General features: G+C 33.7%; 1 protein-coding gene and 2 non-coding genes across 3 annotated transcripts; 2 read left to right on the top strand and 1 right to left on the bottom strand.

The window, feature by feature from the left end:
* The first annotated feature begins 7,733 nt into the window (after positions 1-7,733).
* LOC115724332 (small nucleolar RNA R66) lies at positions 7,734-7,807 on the top strand. Its single transcript, XR_004013129.1, has one exon. It is a non-coding gene; the product is annotated as a small nucleolar RNA R66 (small nucleolar RNA).
* A 63-nt stretch (positions 7,808-7,870) lies between these two features.
* Positions 7,871-7,958, top strand: LOC115724360 (small nucleolar RNA snoR118). Its single transcript, XR_004013153.1, has one exon. It is a non-coding gene; the product is annotated as a small nucleolar RNA snoR118 (small nucleolar RNA).
* A 1,978-nt stretch (positions 7,959-9,936) lies between these two features.
* LOC115722493 (uncharacterized) lies at positions 9,937-15,359 on the bottom strand. The gene is made up of 16 exons (XM_030651712.2): positions 14,956-15,359; positions 14,557-14,751; positions 14,314-14,388; positions 14,045-14,212; positions 13,726-13,886; positions 13,324-13,548; positions 13,030-13,156; positions 12,727-12,915; positions 12,365-12,451; positions 12,022-12,176; positions 11,612-11,731; positions 11,146-11,371; positions 10,956-11,015; positions 10,715-10,888; positions 10,507-10,616; positions 9,937-10,422 (listed from the first exon to the last, which is right to left on the bottom strand). Exons 1-16 carry the CDS (start codon positions 15,166-15,168, stop codon positions 10,257-10,259), a joined length of 2,451 nt encoding a protein of 816 aa, XP_030507572.2. The 5' UTR covers positions 15,169-15,359; the 3' UTR covers positions 9,937-10,256.
* Between the last annotated feature and the right edge of the window lie 829 nt (positions 15,360-16,188).

Below are 16,188 nucleotides of genomic sequence, written 5' to 3' on the forward strand. Positions count from 1 at the left end.
CTGTATTTTGTTAAATGACAAAATGGACCCTGTATTTTCTAAAATAGTAAAAATAAGACCCTGAGTTTAATTTTTGACAACTTTTTTTTTAATACAACCAACTTGAAGACAATGCTTAATACGAACAGATACAAAAAATATAAACAGTTTTGTCATAGCACTTTTAGATCGGATTATAATTAAACTTTATTTTGACAAAAAATCAATTCAGGGTCCTATTTGTACTATTTTAAAAAATACAAGGTCTATTTTGTCATTTAACAAAACACAGGGTCCAATTGGTAACTTTTGTAAAACAGAGGGTCCAAAATGGTATTTACCCTTTCTCTTATTAATATATACCAAATTATTCAGTTCGAGTCATAATAATGATATTAATAAATAAATAAAAATAAGGTTACTTTCACATTTGGTTTTGATAGGATTTGAAATGAACGAAAAGGTATAAATCAAGTAGGAAAAAACAAGATAAGAAATAGAAAAATAATGCCTCCCCTTAAAGAAAGCAAAGCATTATTATTATTATTTTTTCTTTTTGTCTTGGAGAGTTGTACAAAAAAATATATAGTAGAAAAATAATAGATGTATATGTTATAATCATAAAAATAATGTAACTAAATATTTGTAATTTTCATTTTTCAATGAAATTTTTTTTGACAAAGAGTTGTGTCTTTGTCCCCACTTTAATCAAAGATAGTGATATTTTTGTACTCTTGTTTTAATTGGTTCGATCACCATATGCGCGTGTTGAGGAAATTAATGCATCAGGGGAACGTGCAGGCGCTATAGGAGAAGCTAACCAAGGTTTTTCGGCCACTGCTAGCATTCCACACACGGATTATTAAGATTCACTTACTATAGTTCTCTATGTTTTTAGTTCACTGCTACTGTTATGACAGTTATTTTCCTTTCCGTTATTCTTGTTAGTTTATGTCAGTAGGTTGTTAGCTTTATTGGTCTGTTCTAGTCTTAGTCTTAGTCGGTTAAGTTCAGGTGCTCTGTTCTATATATATATATCCTATGCTTTTGTAATCAATTCATTCAACTTAATACAAAGATGAAATTCATTACTTTCTCTCTTCCGCAATATGGTATCAGAGCGGGAAAGAAATACTTTCCCTGAACGATCCTGATCTTGCTCTTCTTCTCCGGTAACGGCATCGTGTTTTCCTCAGTCTTCTCCGATACCCTGTTACTGCGTTCTACCTCTCTGTTCTTGGTTTTCCCTCCATGTCAAGCGAAACTCAAGCTGAAATTTCAATGGAAGGTGAAGATCAAACAACCAGAACAACACAAAGCCCATCTGCTTCCATTGAACATGGAAATCAAGACTTGCAATTCATCAACTCGAAGAACCCTCTCGAAGATCCCACGAATTCGTATTTTCTTCACCATGGCGACAATCCAGGTAACGTTCTTGTCTCTCAACTCCTCACTGGACAAGATAATTACGTTTCTTGGAGTAGAGCTATGCAACTTTCAATTTCTGTTAAAAACAAAATTGGTTTTCTTGATGGTTCTATTTCAAAACCATCTCCCTCTGATTACACCATGTATAATGCATGGATAAGAAATAACAACATTGTTATTTCTTGGATCCTAAATTCTGTCTCAAAGGAAATTTCTTCAAGCATTCTATATGATGAATCGGCTGCCAACATATGGAATGATCTTAAAGTTCGATTCCATCAAAGGAATGGACCTCATATTTACGATCTTAGGAAGGGTTTAATGAACCTTAAACAAGATGCATTGACCATTGGTATGTACTTTACCAAATTGAAGACAATTTGGGAAGAATTGTCTAACTATAGACCGAATTGCACCTGCAATGGTTGCACCTATGGAGGAGTTAAGAAACTTCAAGAACATTATCATATGGAATATATCATGTCCTTTTTGATGGGTTTGTCTGACAATTTCTCTCAAGTTCGTGGAAGCATCCTTTTAATGGATCCTCTTCCTAATGTTAATCGGGTCTTCCATCTTGTTACCCAAGAAGAAAATCAAAAAGGCAGTCTTGCTGCTGGAAATGATCCCAACACCAGCCATGCTTTCGTTTTACAAGGTGACAAAACCAGCAAAGGTGATAATCAAGGCCAGAAATCTCAAGGATCCAAGAAAGGAAGACCTTTCTGCACTCATTGTAACATCCATGGACACACCATTGAGAGATGCTACAAGATTCATGGCTACCCACCAGGATATAACAAACCCAACAAGCCTAAAGATGCTGTGGCTAACCAAGTTCAAACCAGTGGGGAAACAAGTGTTAAAGCTGAGGATACCCACACTCTCCTACCCCAACTAAGTGCAACCCAATATCAACAATTGCTCAACCTTCTTGCCAATCAAAATGGTAACTTGTCTATTGCAGAACCCTGCACATCAACAGACAATTCTGGTATGATCCTAACTTGTATTTCTTCCAAATTCTTTGACACTTCTTGGATTTTGGACTCTGGTGCCACTAGGCACATATGTAATAATATGAAGTTGTTTCAAAGCATCAGTCACACTTCCACTACAAGACTCATTTTACCTTATAATGAATCCTTGTTAATTAATCAACATGGTACTGTTCCCATATCCAAAAATCTGATTCTTGAGAATGTATTGTATGTGCCCAATTTCAAGTTCAATATCATCTCTGTGAGTAGATTAACCAGTAATGAATTTATTGAGGTTAAATTCTCTACTAACAACTTTTACATTCAGGAAAATCAACACAAGATTGTGATTGGCAAAGGTAGAGAAAACAATGGCCTTTATGTCTTGGATAACTCTCCTGCTGCAACCTGCAATGCCACGGTTACTGCTGATATATGGCACTCCCGATTGGGACATCCTTCACACAAGCGATTAGCTTTACTTTGCAATAAACTTCATTGTAATATTGATAATATTCACAAACTTTCTCCTTGTTTTGTATGTCCTATGGCTAAACAAAAAAAGCTTCCCTTTTCCAAACATAATGATTTTGCCAAATCTAAATTTGATCTTATTCATTGTGATACTTGGGGGCCTTACCATATTCCATCCCACTTAAATCATAAATATTTTCTCACCTTAGTTGATGACAACACTAGATTCACTTGGATTTTTTTAATGAAACAAAAATCTGATGTTCTTCAAATAATACCAGATTTTCTATTTTATGTTCAAACCCAATTCAATTGCACTTTTAAACGTTTTCGATCTGACAATGCCCCTGAATTAGTCTTTAAAGATCTTTTTGCTAAATTTGGTATTATGCATGATTTTACTTGTGTTGAAACACCTGAACAAAATGCTATTGCAGAAAGAAAGCACCAACATCTTCTAAACGTAGCTCGAGCTCTCTATTTTCAAGCCAAAATTCCTATACAGTTTTGGAGTGATTGTGTTATGACAACGGCTTATCTCATCAACCGCACACCTACACCACAACTTGCAAACAAGTGTCCTTATGAAATAATGTTCAATGAACAGCCCAAGTATGAGAATTTGAGGAACTTTGGTTGCCTTGCCTTTGCAAGCACCCTTACTGCTCATAGAAACAAATTCACCCCAAGGGCCCGTACATGTGTCTTTATGGGATATCCACAAGGTATCAAAGGGTATAGGCTTTATGATGTTAATAGTAAGGAGTTTTCATCTCAAGAAATGTAATCTTTCATGAAAATATATACCCTTTTCACAAGCTTAACACCACTAAAGATTTAGTTGATCCCTTCTCTAACATGGTTTTACCATCTAAACATGTTTTTGACACTATTATTAATGACTTTCCTACTGTCTCTTCTACTCCTTCTAGCACTAATATCACTCCCTAGGATAATTACTCACACCAGGAGACAAGTATGCAAGATGATCCCCCTCTCACCGAAGATGCCAATACAGATGACAACTCCACAAACTCCACAGATGCAACACAACCCGCTATTAGACGCACCAGCAGAATATCAAGACCTCCCCCATACCTCCGTGATTATGAGTGCAATTCTGTGTTACAAGACAAAACTTCTACTCCACATAATCTACATAAATTTCTATCTTATGACAAATTGTCTAAGTCTCACAAAGCTTTTATTTCTGTCATTACAGCCCTATATGAACCAGCCACTTACAACCAAGCATCTCAATACAAAATATGGAACCAAGCAATGAACAACGAATTATTGGCCTTGCTCAAAAACAAAACTTGGACCTATGTAAAATTACCAGCCAACAAGAAAGCTATTGGGTGTCGATGGGTATATAAAATCAAACTCAACAGCGATGGATCTATAGAAAGACACAAAGCCAGACTCGTTGCTCAAGGCTACACTCAACAAGAAGGCTTGGATTTTTTCGATACTTTTTCCCCGGTGGCTAAAATGGTTACTCTCAAACTCTTGCTGGCTATTTCCACCATCAAGAAATGGCACACCTTGCAACTAGATGTTAATAACGCATTTCTAAACGGAGATCTACACGAAGAAGTCTATATGCAGCTCCCAAAAGGATTGATTTTACCTCCTGAATTTGCTACGGATACTGACATTGTATGCAAATTAAACAAGTCCATTTATGGACTCAAACAGTCATCACGACAGTGGTATCGCAAACTTTCTGATGCTTTAATTCATGAAGGCTTTACTCAATCGCAAGCTGATTATACCTTGTTCACTAAAGGCACTCAAGACAACTTCATTGCTCTCCTTGTGTATGTCGATGATATAATCATCACTGGCCCCAACTTGGATTTGTTACAACAGTTACAATGCACTCTCAACAACAAATTCTCTCTCAAAGCTCTTGGTCCTCTCAAATACTTCCTCGGCTTCGAAATAGCTCGTGCATCAGAGGGATTAATCCTATCTCAACGAAAATACACTCTCCAACTTCTTGAAGACAATGGATATCTTGGTAGTAAACCAACAAAAACCCCTATGGATCCAAGGGTAAAACTAGATGATCAACAAGGGGAACCACTCACGGATCCCTCTCCTTATCGACAGCTCGTTGGAAAACTTCTCTATTTGACGTTATCACGGCCAGATATAACATTTGCTGTAAATTGTCTTAGCCAATTCATGTCTTCACCAAGAACACCACATCTACAAGCCGCACACCATCTACTAAGATATTTAAAAGGGAGCCCTGGTCAAGGACTTCTTTACTCTACTTCCTCTTCCCTTCAACTAAGAGGTTTCTATGATTCCGATTGGGCCTCCTGCCCCGTTACTAGACGCTCCACCACCGGCTTCTGCATATTCATTGGCGGTTGGTTAATATCTTGGCGAACAAAGAAACAACCAACTATATCACGCAGTTCTGCTAAAGCAGAATATCGGGCACTAGCAGCAACGGGAAGTGAAATCACTTGGCTTCAATACCTTCTTCAAGATTTTCAAATTCCTCAAGAGCAACCAGCTTTCATATACTGCAACAATCAATCTGCTATCCACATAGCCAACAACCCGACCTTCCACGAACGAACTAAACATATAGAACTTGACTGCCATTTCATTAGAGACAAGATTAACCGCTCCAAAATACGCCTCAGTCCAGTCAACAGCAACTTGCAACTCGCAGATGTGTTTACTAAACCCCTTGCTTCCACGATTTTAACTTCTCATATAAGCAAAATGTCTGTACATGATGTGTACAGTCCATCTTGAAGGGGGGGGGGGGGTATTAAGATTCACTTACTATAGTTCTCTATGTTTTTAGTTCACTGCTACTGTTATGACAGTTATTTTCCTTTCCGTTATTCTTGTTAGTTTATGTCAGTAGGTTGTTAGCTTTATTGGTCTGTTCTAGTCTTAGTCTTAGTCGGTTAAGTTCAGGTCCTCTGTTCTATATATATATCCTATGCTTTTGTGTAATCAATTCATTCAACTTAATACAAAGATGAAATTCATTACTTTCTCTCTTCCGCAATACGGATGCCTGCAGTTGGACAAGAAATTTCGGCCACAAATCTCCTTGTGGCTATAGGTATCTAATAAATGAGTTTCGCTTACAATTAATTTAATATTTCAAAGTTAACATAGAGTACCATGCAGCCATAAATCATTATTATGAATAGCAATACTCAAATAAACTTTTGTATGTTTTCAAATTCAAAACTACTAAGGGTATTTGGATAATTAAGTTAGTTGAATTGAAAATAAAGACCAATGTCACTTTGTTTAAGTGAAAACATAGTCTCATGCAACTTGCATATAAATAAATGTTATTGTACTGAGATGACCAACTTACTGGTTGCATGATTTGCTTCATCTCACGTTGTTCTTTCAATACTAGGTCGCACTAAACCTTCACATGTTAAAATTGATACTAAATTGTTCTCATCATACATACACACATTAAGTTTTCAATAAAGACTAGATCTTTCCTTTTTTTCTATAATCCCAATTTCAGTAATAGTAAAATAAGTTAAAATAGATCAACACGAATACGATATAATTTTTTATTAGTCGGGTTAAGTTTAAAAAAATTAGACATAAGACTGCTACTTCTCTCAAGTAAGAAAATAAAGAGAATTATCGAAAAAAAATATTTTAAAAATAGAATTTTGGAAAAATACAAAAATATTAAAAAGTGAAATAGTAATTATGGAGTTTATTTTTATAATAATTATTTATATATTTAAAAGTTTGTAAATAACAATTAGAGACTAAATAAAAGTTTTAGAAAATTTTTACAAAAGAGGAGTTATATTTGCTCCCCATAAAATTATAAATACACCCTATTATTAAAAAAATATAAACTTAAATAATTTTTAAAAATTAATTTTAATATATTTTTAAAAAAAATTTCCTCACATTATTTTATGTTAATTTCAATACTTATTTTGATTTTATTTTTATAATTTTTCCAACTCATGTATATATATTTTTTTATTTTTTTCTAAGAAAATTTCATACAATTTTTTATTTTAATTTTTTTGTCATAATTTTTAAAATGTAATTTAAATTTGTTTGATAGGTATATTTTTTAAGAATATAAATTGAAAGAAAAAAGTTAAAAATACTTAGTAAAATTAAATATATAAATTTTATATAAAATAAAAATTATTAAAATAGAATGTACTTAAAATTTTTTGGAGTGTAAATAAAATTTACCTTCACAAAATGCTCTTACCGTATTACCCTTTTATAAATTGTAAATACCATGAATTGCAATTTTCGTATATTTGAAAAGAAATAAGAAATGGGCCGGCGATGTGAGCTCTGACATCATCCAAGGATTGGGCCTACCCATTAGGTCACGTAAAGCAGATAGGCCAGATTTTATAGAGCCCAATGGGCCGAACCAATAACTTACAATAACTTTCGTTCCTATTGCTTCAACCACAGAAAAACCCTAATTCTAAATCATCAGAGTATATAAAACCCCAACCCACTCCATCTTCGTCAATGCAATTCGTCTAGTCTCATCTCATTCTCAAAGCTCTCTGGTAGTTGTTTTAATTTAGGGTTGCATAGTTATCTGAAATTTTCAATGGGTGCCTCTTTAAAGGACACCTTAGATCTTGTTTTGGTTGATTTAAGGATTAATTTGGTCCTATATTTTTTAAAAACAAAAGAGGCCCATAGTTTTGCAGGAAAGTTGAGTCACTTCGCCTTCGAATTTTACCAGGCGCAGTGAATATTTATTCTGCTATATTTAGTCCTTTGAATTCAACCCATTTTTCCAATTATCGATTTTTTTTTTGATTATTTGTGTTGTGTATGTAAATATTTGATTGATTTTGTTAGGGTTCCGATGATGGCATGAAATCTTTGAGACCTGAATCTCCTAATTGATGACATCTACAAGCATAATCGCTGAGGATCCCTATTTTTTTTTATGAATTTAGATTTATGTTTAAGAAATGATTATTTGTGGGTATTGCAATAGAGATGATGAACATGCACTGGGCTCTGAGCAGTTGTATATACTGTTTATATGAAGTACAATGCAGTCTAGAAAACTATATCTGATCTTTGCATATACACCATATTTTTTTTTTCTTTTTTCTTTTTAAAATTGTTTTTAGAAATGAGAATAAAAAATAATTTTTAAATTTATAAAAATAAGTCATTTAATTTTTTTTTTTTTTTAAATAATATTGACTAAAAGTGAATTAATTTTTAAAATAAAAAATAATAATTTTTTTGTTTTTTTAACTTTATTTTTTAAAATTGTTTTAAAACAAAGCCAAATTAAAATAATTTTTTGTTTTTAAAAATAAAAAACAATTTTTTAGTTATGAATTCAGTACAATATTTTAAGTTTGTTTGTAAAATGATATGTGTAAAGTCAAATTATTTGTTTTTTGAGCATTACAATTAGGAAACATATTGAGTTGTAAAATTAAAATTATGTTTTTGATTCTGCTAAAGAATTGGTATTTATTTAAACCAAATTGTTTGTTTTCTGTCTTACTGATTTAGCATCTCCATTTTCATCTTATCAATATATCAGTTCAAAGAAAGAATTACACCAATAACAGTGTGTTGGCACAAAGGAAGTATTTTTTTTTTTAATTTTTAAATTTGTTTGTTTGATTTTATTTTATTTTCTAAAATTTTAGTTTTGTGTTTGAAAAATGCCAAGTTGGTCAATTAGTTTTTTTGCTTGATGAGAAAGAACAGTGTAAGCTAAAAATTAGTTTATGAGAAAGTGGGTGATTAGAACAACTTTCAGTTACACAACAATTCGTATTGCCAAGTGTCAACGACTAAGAAAGATTAAAGAGGAACGTTATTAATGAAAGATCATTTTATTTATAGGACAAATCCCATTGGTTAAGATATTAGATAGATTAATTCTACAATAACAAATGGTATTGTATTTTTTAATAAATACATGTTACAAGATCATAAATTCACTAAAGCCAAAATCTTGCCACTCTGCTCTAGCTAAAAAATATTTTTCAATTTTTTACATACTCCAAAAATAAATATTAAATAAAAATATTATTATGGGGTGTTTAAAGGAGTTTAGATTAAAGGAATATGCAACATTTTTATTCCCTAACTCATACCCAAAACCACATGTCTCAACTTAGCATCTTTTTTGGAAAAAATGATGTTTCTAAGAAAGAGTATTCCCGAAGATAGTTTTTTAACCTGGTAACTTAGGTTGTCCAATTGATGTAAATAATCATGGTACAATAGCTTCTTTGGAAAGAGTTTGCTCTAAATAACATATTTTATTTTGCAAATTATCAAGGTAGAGTGTTAGGAGGGAGTTTTTTTAGTTTACTAATAGAATTTATGTGTGTGAAAAGCGAGAATAAATTATAACTCCAGAAGACATGCTCAAGGATTGATATTCAAAAAGAATATAAGAAAAAAAAAAGCTATAGAGGATAAATTCCAAACCTTTACTTAGTAAAAAAATGAAAAGATGAGTAATCAATTTTGAACAGTAAAATTGTTTGTTAAAAAAACGCTCTCTAGCACTATGAATACCTTGTAGAATAGGACTATCTAAAATCAATGCACCAAAGCCACAATTTTGGTAGTTTTTTTATTTATTTTTTTTTGAAAAAGAAAACATCGATTAATCAAAACAGTAGGAAATGCCGAATCTGAGAGGGATGAAACCTCTACAAATTCATCCAAATCCATAGTTTTTGCCAAACAAGCAATGTTGCGAAAACTTTGGAAAAATTACACCCAAGCACATCTCTATAGCAATATTCTTACAGTTACTAACATAATTAGTAATTTCCCGTCTATGGGTTGAGTTCTTAAAAAACAGAAATTCTTTGCCTTTCTCCACTGCACAGGCAAGCTCGCATGCAGCAGCTTCACCCGCTAAAGGGTCGCTACCCAAATAATTTCAGATCGATCACTCCTAGCAACAGTTGCAACTGACATGGAATTGAGACCCACCTCAACATCACAGTTTATTTGGTAGTTCGAGTTTTATAAACTTCAAAGATAAATAATAAGGGACCTTTGAGCTTATCAGTTTGATAATAAATGTATATTTATACAAAAACGATCATGTTTCTCCTGAAATTAAAAATGTATCTATTTTTACACAATACGGTAAAGTTTCTGAATTACAATATTGGCCAAAACAAAAGAAAAGAAAACTCAATTTATAGAATCTAAATATGTCAACAATGTTGCTCTTTCTCTCTCCTGCCTCTCTCTCTCAATGAGTTGAGAGCATGTTGTATAAAAAAAATTGTGTTGCACATTTCAACCTAAGACTCGAGACTAAAAGAGGCAATCCTATCTAGCACCTCCATCGTGGGCGATATCAGATTCAGTATTTTGTTAAGGTCAGCGCACAGGAGACGAAAAGAAAATGACAACAAAATATACCACAAATCCTGCGATAAGAATGCCTCCATATATGTAAGCTTGAGAAGACTGCACTGGGTATTTGTACTCTATCTCGCAACATTTCATGTTTTCTCTCTCGTTCGCCAGTACATGATCTACATACCTGTTGCCACATTACAGAATTACAATCATCAATACAAATTTGTTTTCTAAAATGCCAAGAAACTAGAATGTTAAGAGTACTTACTGCTGTGTAAATAAGGTACTCTGGAAAATTTCTGAACTGTTTGCTCGTGCCTCTTGTAAGCGATGATCATACAACAATGATGATAAGTCTACTAGCTGTTCCTCAAGATTCTGTTATTAAACCATGAAAAAAGATGTATGATGTGCAATTTAAGAGTATCGATAAGAATAGGCAAATGCATTACTACAGACGGTTGGGAATAACTTACATCTAGGTATTTTTCTAACCGATCAACTAATTCATGGGGAAAAGGCTCGGGCAAGTGAGTTGTCTTTTTGTAGAACTTCTCCAGCCAGAGTTCAGTAGTCGTTTTGTTCTTCTTTCCTTTCACTGGCTCCCCAAGTGGAGTTTTCAGACGCTCTGCAGCGAAATTTTGCACAGCCTACAACAGCATTAATGTCAGAAGATGGAACACAAAAGTAGCAATTTGTTGAAAGGCAAATTATCACCTCTGATGTCTCACGGATTTTGCGTAATGCAGAATCCACTTGTGCATATATTGTGTTTCTCTACAAATCAAAATAGAATCAATGTTAATTACCATGATGAAACAAATACTAGTAGTAATTTTGCGACCAGCAAATTATCAATTTGAGTTGACAGTTCTGCAAAGTTTTCTCATTGAGAGATTGGCCTTACCAATGCAACATCTTGAAGCATTTTACTGATTTGAGATGTATTAGAGAATGGTCCAAATGGATGGCAACCAGTTGCCCAGAGCCAATTAACAACTGGTCTTTCATGTACATGAGAAGCCTTCTCATATGGCGCACTTAAACCACCCAAAGTGGATGCTAATCCTGCCAATATATGGCGTTGCGCCTGTGATGGATTGGCATACTGCCTCTGTGTTTCTGAAACATAGCTGTCAAAAAAGACAAACGAATAGCATAGTAAAGAGGATTGAAAACTGTGACATCACAGATTCTGCAACACATCCTACAAAGCGGCACACTGGATAGAACTCTGAACAAGAAAATGGGCTAAATGGATGTGTCTTAGCAAAAATAACTAATGATGCGAGTAACACCAATCTCACAAGGCTTTGCCAATCAAAAAGGCTTGACACTGGATGCTTAAGAATGTAAGCAAGCAGTCCTCTCACCTTAAAGGTATTTTTTCATTTTGATGCTCAAGTACAATGACAACATCCTTACTAGTCCAAACAAAACTTTCATCTTCCATCATAAGATGAGCATCCACGTCAGCCAATGACAGCACGAATCTGCACAAAGACATAAAAACATACTTTAATCAATTTAGACTTTCTAATGAAACACTATTTCATCACATTTTGTAAATAACTCTCTTAGTCTTCAAGAATCGTGATTCACTTCATATCATGCGACAAAACATAGAATACATTTTTATATTATTCTACTCGTTGAGACCTGATGCAAGCAAACAAAACACTTTACAATACAACCAAAGTTCAATGACGTACTACAATACAAGCAAACAATTTTTTTTAATATCATATTCTGCAACTGCAAGAGGATAAGGTAAAATGCTCACACAGGAATTACTCTGGTTCCATAAGTTCGATATAATCCTCCCTCTTTCTTGACTGATTTTGTTTTCTTCTTTCCACGCTTCGAATCATATGTAGCCCAAAGAGGCTTATGCTTCAGTATGGAGTCACTGATGCCATCAACATCATCCATCCAATTCTGGAGAGAAGTACATAATAGGCAGTAAAGTCAGGTTGGGGAATTCACATAGGCTTATTGAATAGGATCAATAAATTTGTAGAGTTACGCATAAGGGAAAGAAGAAGAAAAAATTATTGTTTTCTTCTAAACATTCTATAGGGAGGTGTACTGATGTAATGACAGTAGGATTAGAGCTAAAAGCTGACCTGACGAAGAAAGTATTCATTTGAAAGGGTTGGGTCCGACACCTCTAGCAAACCCGCAGCAAGAACATCAGCAGAGCGTTCCATTTCCTATAGTTCACATTTTTTAGGAATAAAAAATTGAGAATACATAAAATAAACAATGGCCAATTTCTAAGAATCATCACAATTTCAATCGTATAAAAGCTAATTGATATCATGATGTTGGGTAGTAATAACTTAGTATAATAGAGATGATAAAATATTTCCGTAATGAACAGAATTGAATTACAAACAATAACATATTCACACCAATTACCCAACGAACTTTTAAAAAATTAGTTAATTAATAAGTTAAAAAACTAGAGCTCCAAAAGAATGCCCACCTCTTTAAGAAGAGCACCATCCAAATAGGTTTTGGTATGGACATGGAAACGACCATCGTTCTTAGTTTCTTGGAGGGAATGGCCTCTCATAGCTTTTGAAACAGCAATAGCCAGCTTCTCATGGCGATGTAATGCATGGGAACCCCCAATAAGTACAACTTGTTGTGAATCATGAACCATCTTCTTCAACTGAATACAAGAGATTAAAAGTGATGAAAATTTTTGCTCATCTATATAGTATTACCTGCTTGATAAATGGGCAAAGCATAAAAATTTAGCTTTATGTCAAGAAAAACAACTGACCTCTGCCTCAATCTCTTCTATATTTATACTGTAGTTGTGGCCTTTATCCATAATATTGTATCTATTATGATTTTGTAGGACAATGATCGGTACAAGTAATCTTGTCGCAAGATCAACAGTTTCATACCTGAGTTTCAGAAAATCAAGCATGTTCAGAATCTATCAGATGAGTTTCCATAAAGGCATGCTTGACATCAAACTTTGGCCTGACTTACAACAGTCTTAACTGTAAGTTACACAAAGGGAAATATTTAAGGGGAAATATGACTTAGTGGAGGAAAATAGGCGTCATACCTAACATCTGGGGCAATAACATGCTCCACTGTGGTGGATATCAAAGAGGCAAGCTCGCCAATGAAGATATCATGCGTAACATGATCAGAAAGCAAAGGCAAAGTCAAACCCAGTGGAACCATCACATTCTGTAAACGAGGCAGTGTCCTAGGACTGACACTACCCTCTTCAGTTTCAATCTTTCCATATGTGCAAGGGCCTGCTGAGAGGTCGATCACAACGAATCTAAACAACGTGGGAACCAAGTTAGGTCTAACAGATCCCGAAAGAGTGAAACAGAGATTTCTATGTTGTTATACCCTAAAATACTCTTGAGCATTTCTCATAAACTATGATCACAAGACTTTATCCAACAGATTTGAATTTTTAAGCATGCTTCAGTTATACATCCATAAAGTATACCTGCCAGAGCCTAGCCATAGTTGAGTTGCTCCACCTCCATTATATCGGTAACGATACATGTAGCCTCCCTCTTGTCCTTTCATTTCTTCCTCATTTAGCTGGGGAATTGTTCCACCCATTAAGCTGTCAAAATCAGTGTTGTTCCTAGGATCCATCCTCACCTGAAGAAGCATAACAGCCAAAGAAGAGAACAAAGAGTAAGAAAAGTCAGCAAAGATACTCTTTTTACACAACAACCTAGGTAGGACTAGGAGGAAAAGTTTGTTAGAGAAGGGAGCAAAAAAGAAAACTGAATGAAAATAAATACTGGATACCATACCTTATCAAAATTGACAATAAAAATTGCATAAGGCATAGGTTTATCCATCTCTTCTGTTGAGGAGGCCTCATCATCCACATCGAATGTGTAAGAATATAAACTCTGAAATACTGGCTCTACCATTGTTGCCTCCACCTCAAACAAAGGAACCTCCTTTCCGAAACCGGCCTAATCATCGCATATTCAGAAAATTACTTATAGCAATAAAGCTCAAGGTGCAAAATACTGAAGAAATATAATGAAGTTTGAAACAACTACATGAAAGTCACCTCTCTTGCTGTTCCTGCGGAAACCATGCTCTCTTTCAATGCCTTCTCAAGAGCTAGCAACTCTAGCTGCCCAGCCTGGAATTTTAACCATAAAAATGAAATATTCAAAAACAACAGTTGTCATGAACTAGTTAAGAAGGAAAGGTCACACAAGCATATACATATACATATATTCTATTCAATAAGCAACTGATATAATCTGAAACCACGAAAAAAAATACAACCAGGGTCAAACAAGCTTACAGGGAATGCATTGAAGACGATATGGTGCTCAATATCAAGAGGCTCTCCGGTTTCAAAACAAGAGGGTCTGTGTGATGGGAAGCTAACCCTTAAAAACTCTTCCAATTTATGTGAATCTAAAGCGTATCTGTAACCTCCATCTCCATTGAAACCTACTAGCACTACATTAACTTCAAGAGGAACCTGGAAAGGAACCTACATAGACATTCCAATTCAATCACCAAAACTCTAACATAGAACAGTCGTAATGAACACAAATTAAAATTTCTCAAACTGTATCGATTCCATTCGTAAAACTTCAACTTAGTATCCTAAAAATTCGATCACTTTGGGTAATTCTCCCGCATAGTTTCTCGGCAACTAAACGGATTCATTCAAAATCGAAAAGAAAATTAATACCTCAGCTCGAGAATGCAACATGCGACGAACATCGGATCGAACGCTGTCTCGAACATCATGAAAGGCGCTATGGTGCCACTGTGAGTGTCCCTGATCTCTCTTGAAAGGTTTAGGCTTCGATTCGGACACGAAGACGAGCAAGGTCAGTACAAGAAAGCTCGTGTAGAAAGACAATGAAGATGACGGAGACGTTGATGTTGACTTAGAAGCCATAACTGAGGAAGAAGAGCTTAAGCTCGAGTTTTTGGTTGAGAAAGATACTGAATTTCAAGTCAAAGAGTCTGAAATTTTCATGGCTGAATTGAATTGGAGATTGTTTCTGATCGCAAAGCAAATGTTGCCTGAAGCCCTGAACTCCGACTGCAGTGGCAATTTGGTAATTCTCCTTTAAGTTCCTCTCTTGTCGTTTGGGCCTGTTAAAGCCCAGTGTTTTTCACCGGCCCAACTAGAGCAAAGGGATGGGACTACTATTTCATAAAGGGAGTTCTATTTACACCCCACAAAATGATAAGTACACCCCATTATTAAAAAAAATATAAACTTAAATCATTTTAAAAATTACTCTTAATATTTTTTTAAAAAATTTTTCTCACATTATTTTATGTTAATTTCAATACTTATTTTGATTTTATTTTCATAATTTTTTCTAACTCATGTATATTTTTTTAAAATTTTTTCTAAGAAAATTTTATATAATTTTTTATTTTAATTTTTTTCTCATAATATTTAAAATATAATTTATTTTTGTTTGATAGGTATATTTTTTAAGAATATGAATTGGAAAAAAAAAGTTAAAAAAATTTAGTACAATTAAAGATATAAATTTTATATAAAATAAAAATTATTAAAATGGGATGCCTTTAAAAAATTTTGGGGTGTAAATAAAATTTCCCTTTCATAAATATAGAAAAAGTCAAAAAGTTTACATTTTTACGGATCTGCTGTTTTTTTTTTTTTTACATTTTTATTTTGTTTTTCCATTGTTTCTGAATAAAAAAATTATACTTTGACGTTGCTGTTATGAAAAAATAACATAGTTTTTCCATTGTTTCAAAATAATGTTGTTTTTTAATATATTAAGCTAAAGACAGTTTCTAACACTAAGGAATATAAAAATTGTAATCTGATTATATTTATTTTGACAAAAATTGAACTGAGATATTATTCTATATTATTTTACTATTTTATAAAAATATAAAAGTCTAAATTATTATTTATCAAAAGATATAGTCT

The sequence above is a fragment of the Cannabis sativa genome, chromosome 9 (assembly GCF_029168945.1).
Source record: "Cannabis sativa cultivar Pink pepper isolate KNU-18-1 chromosome 9, ASM2916894v1, whole genome shotgun sequence".
Lineage (NCBI taxonomy): Eukaryota > Viridiplantae > Streptophyta > Magnoliopsida > Rosales > Cannabaceae > Cannabis > Cannabis sativa.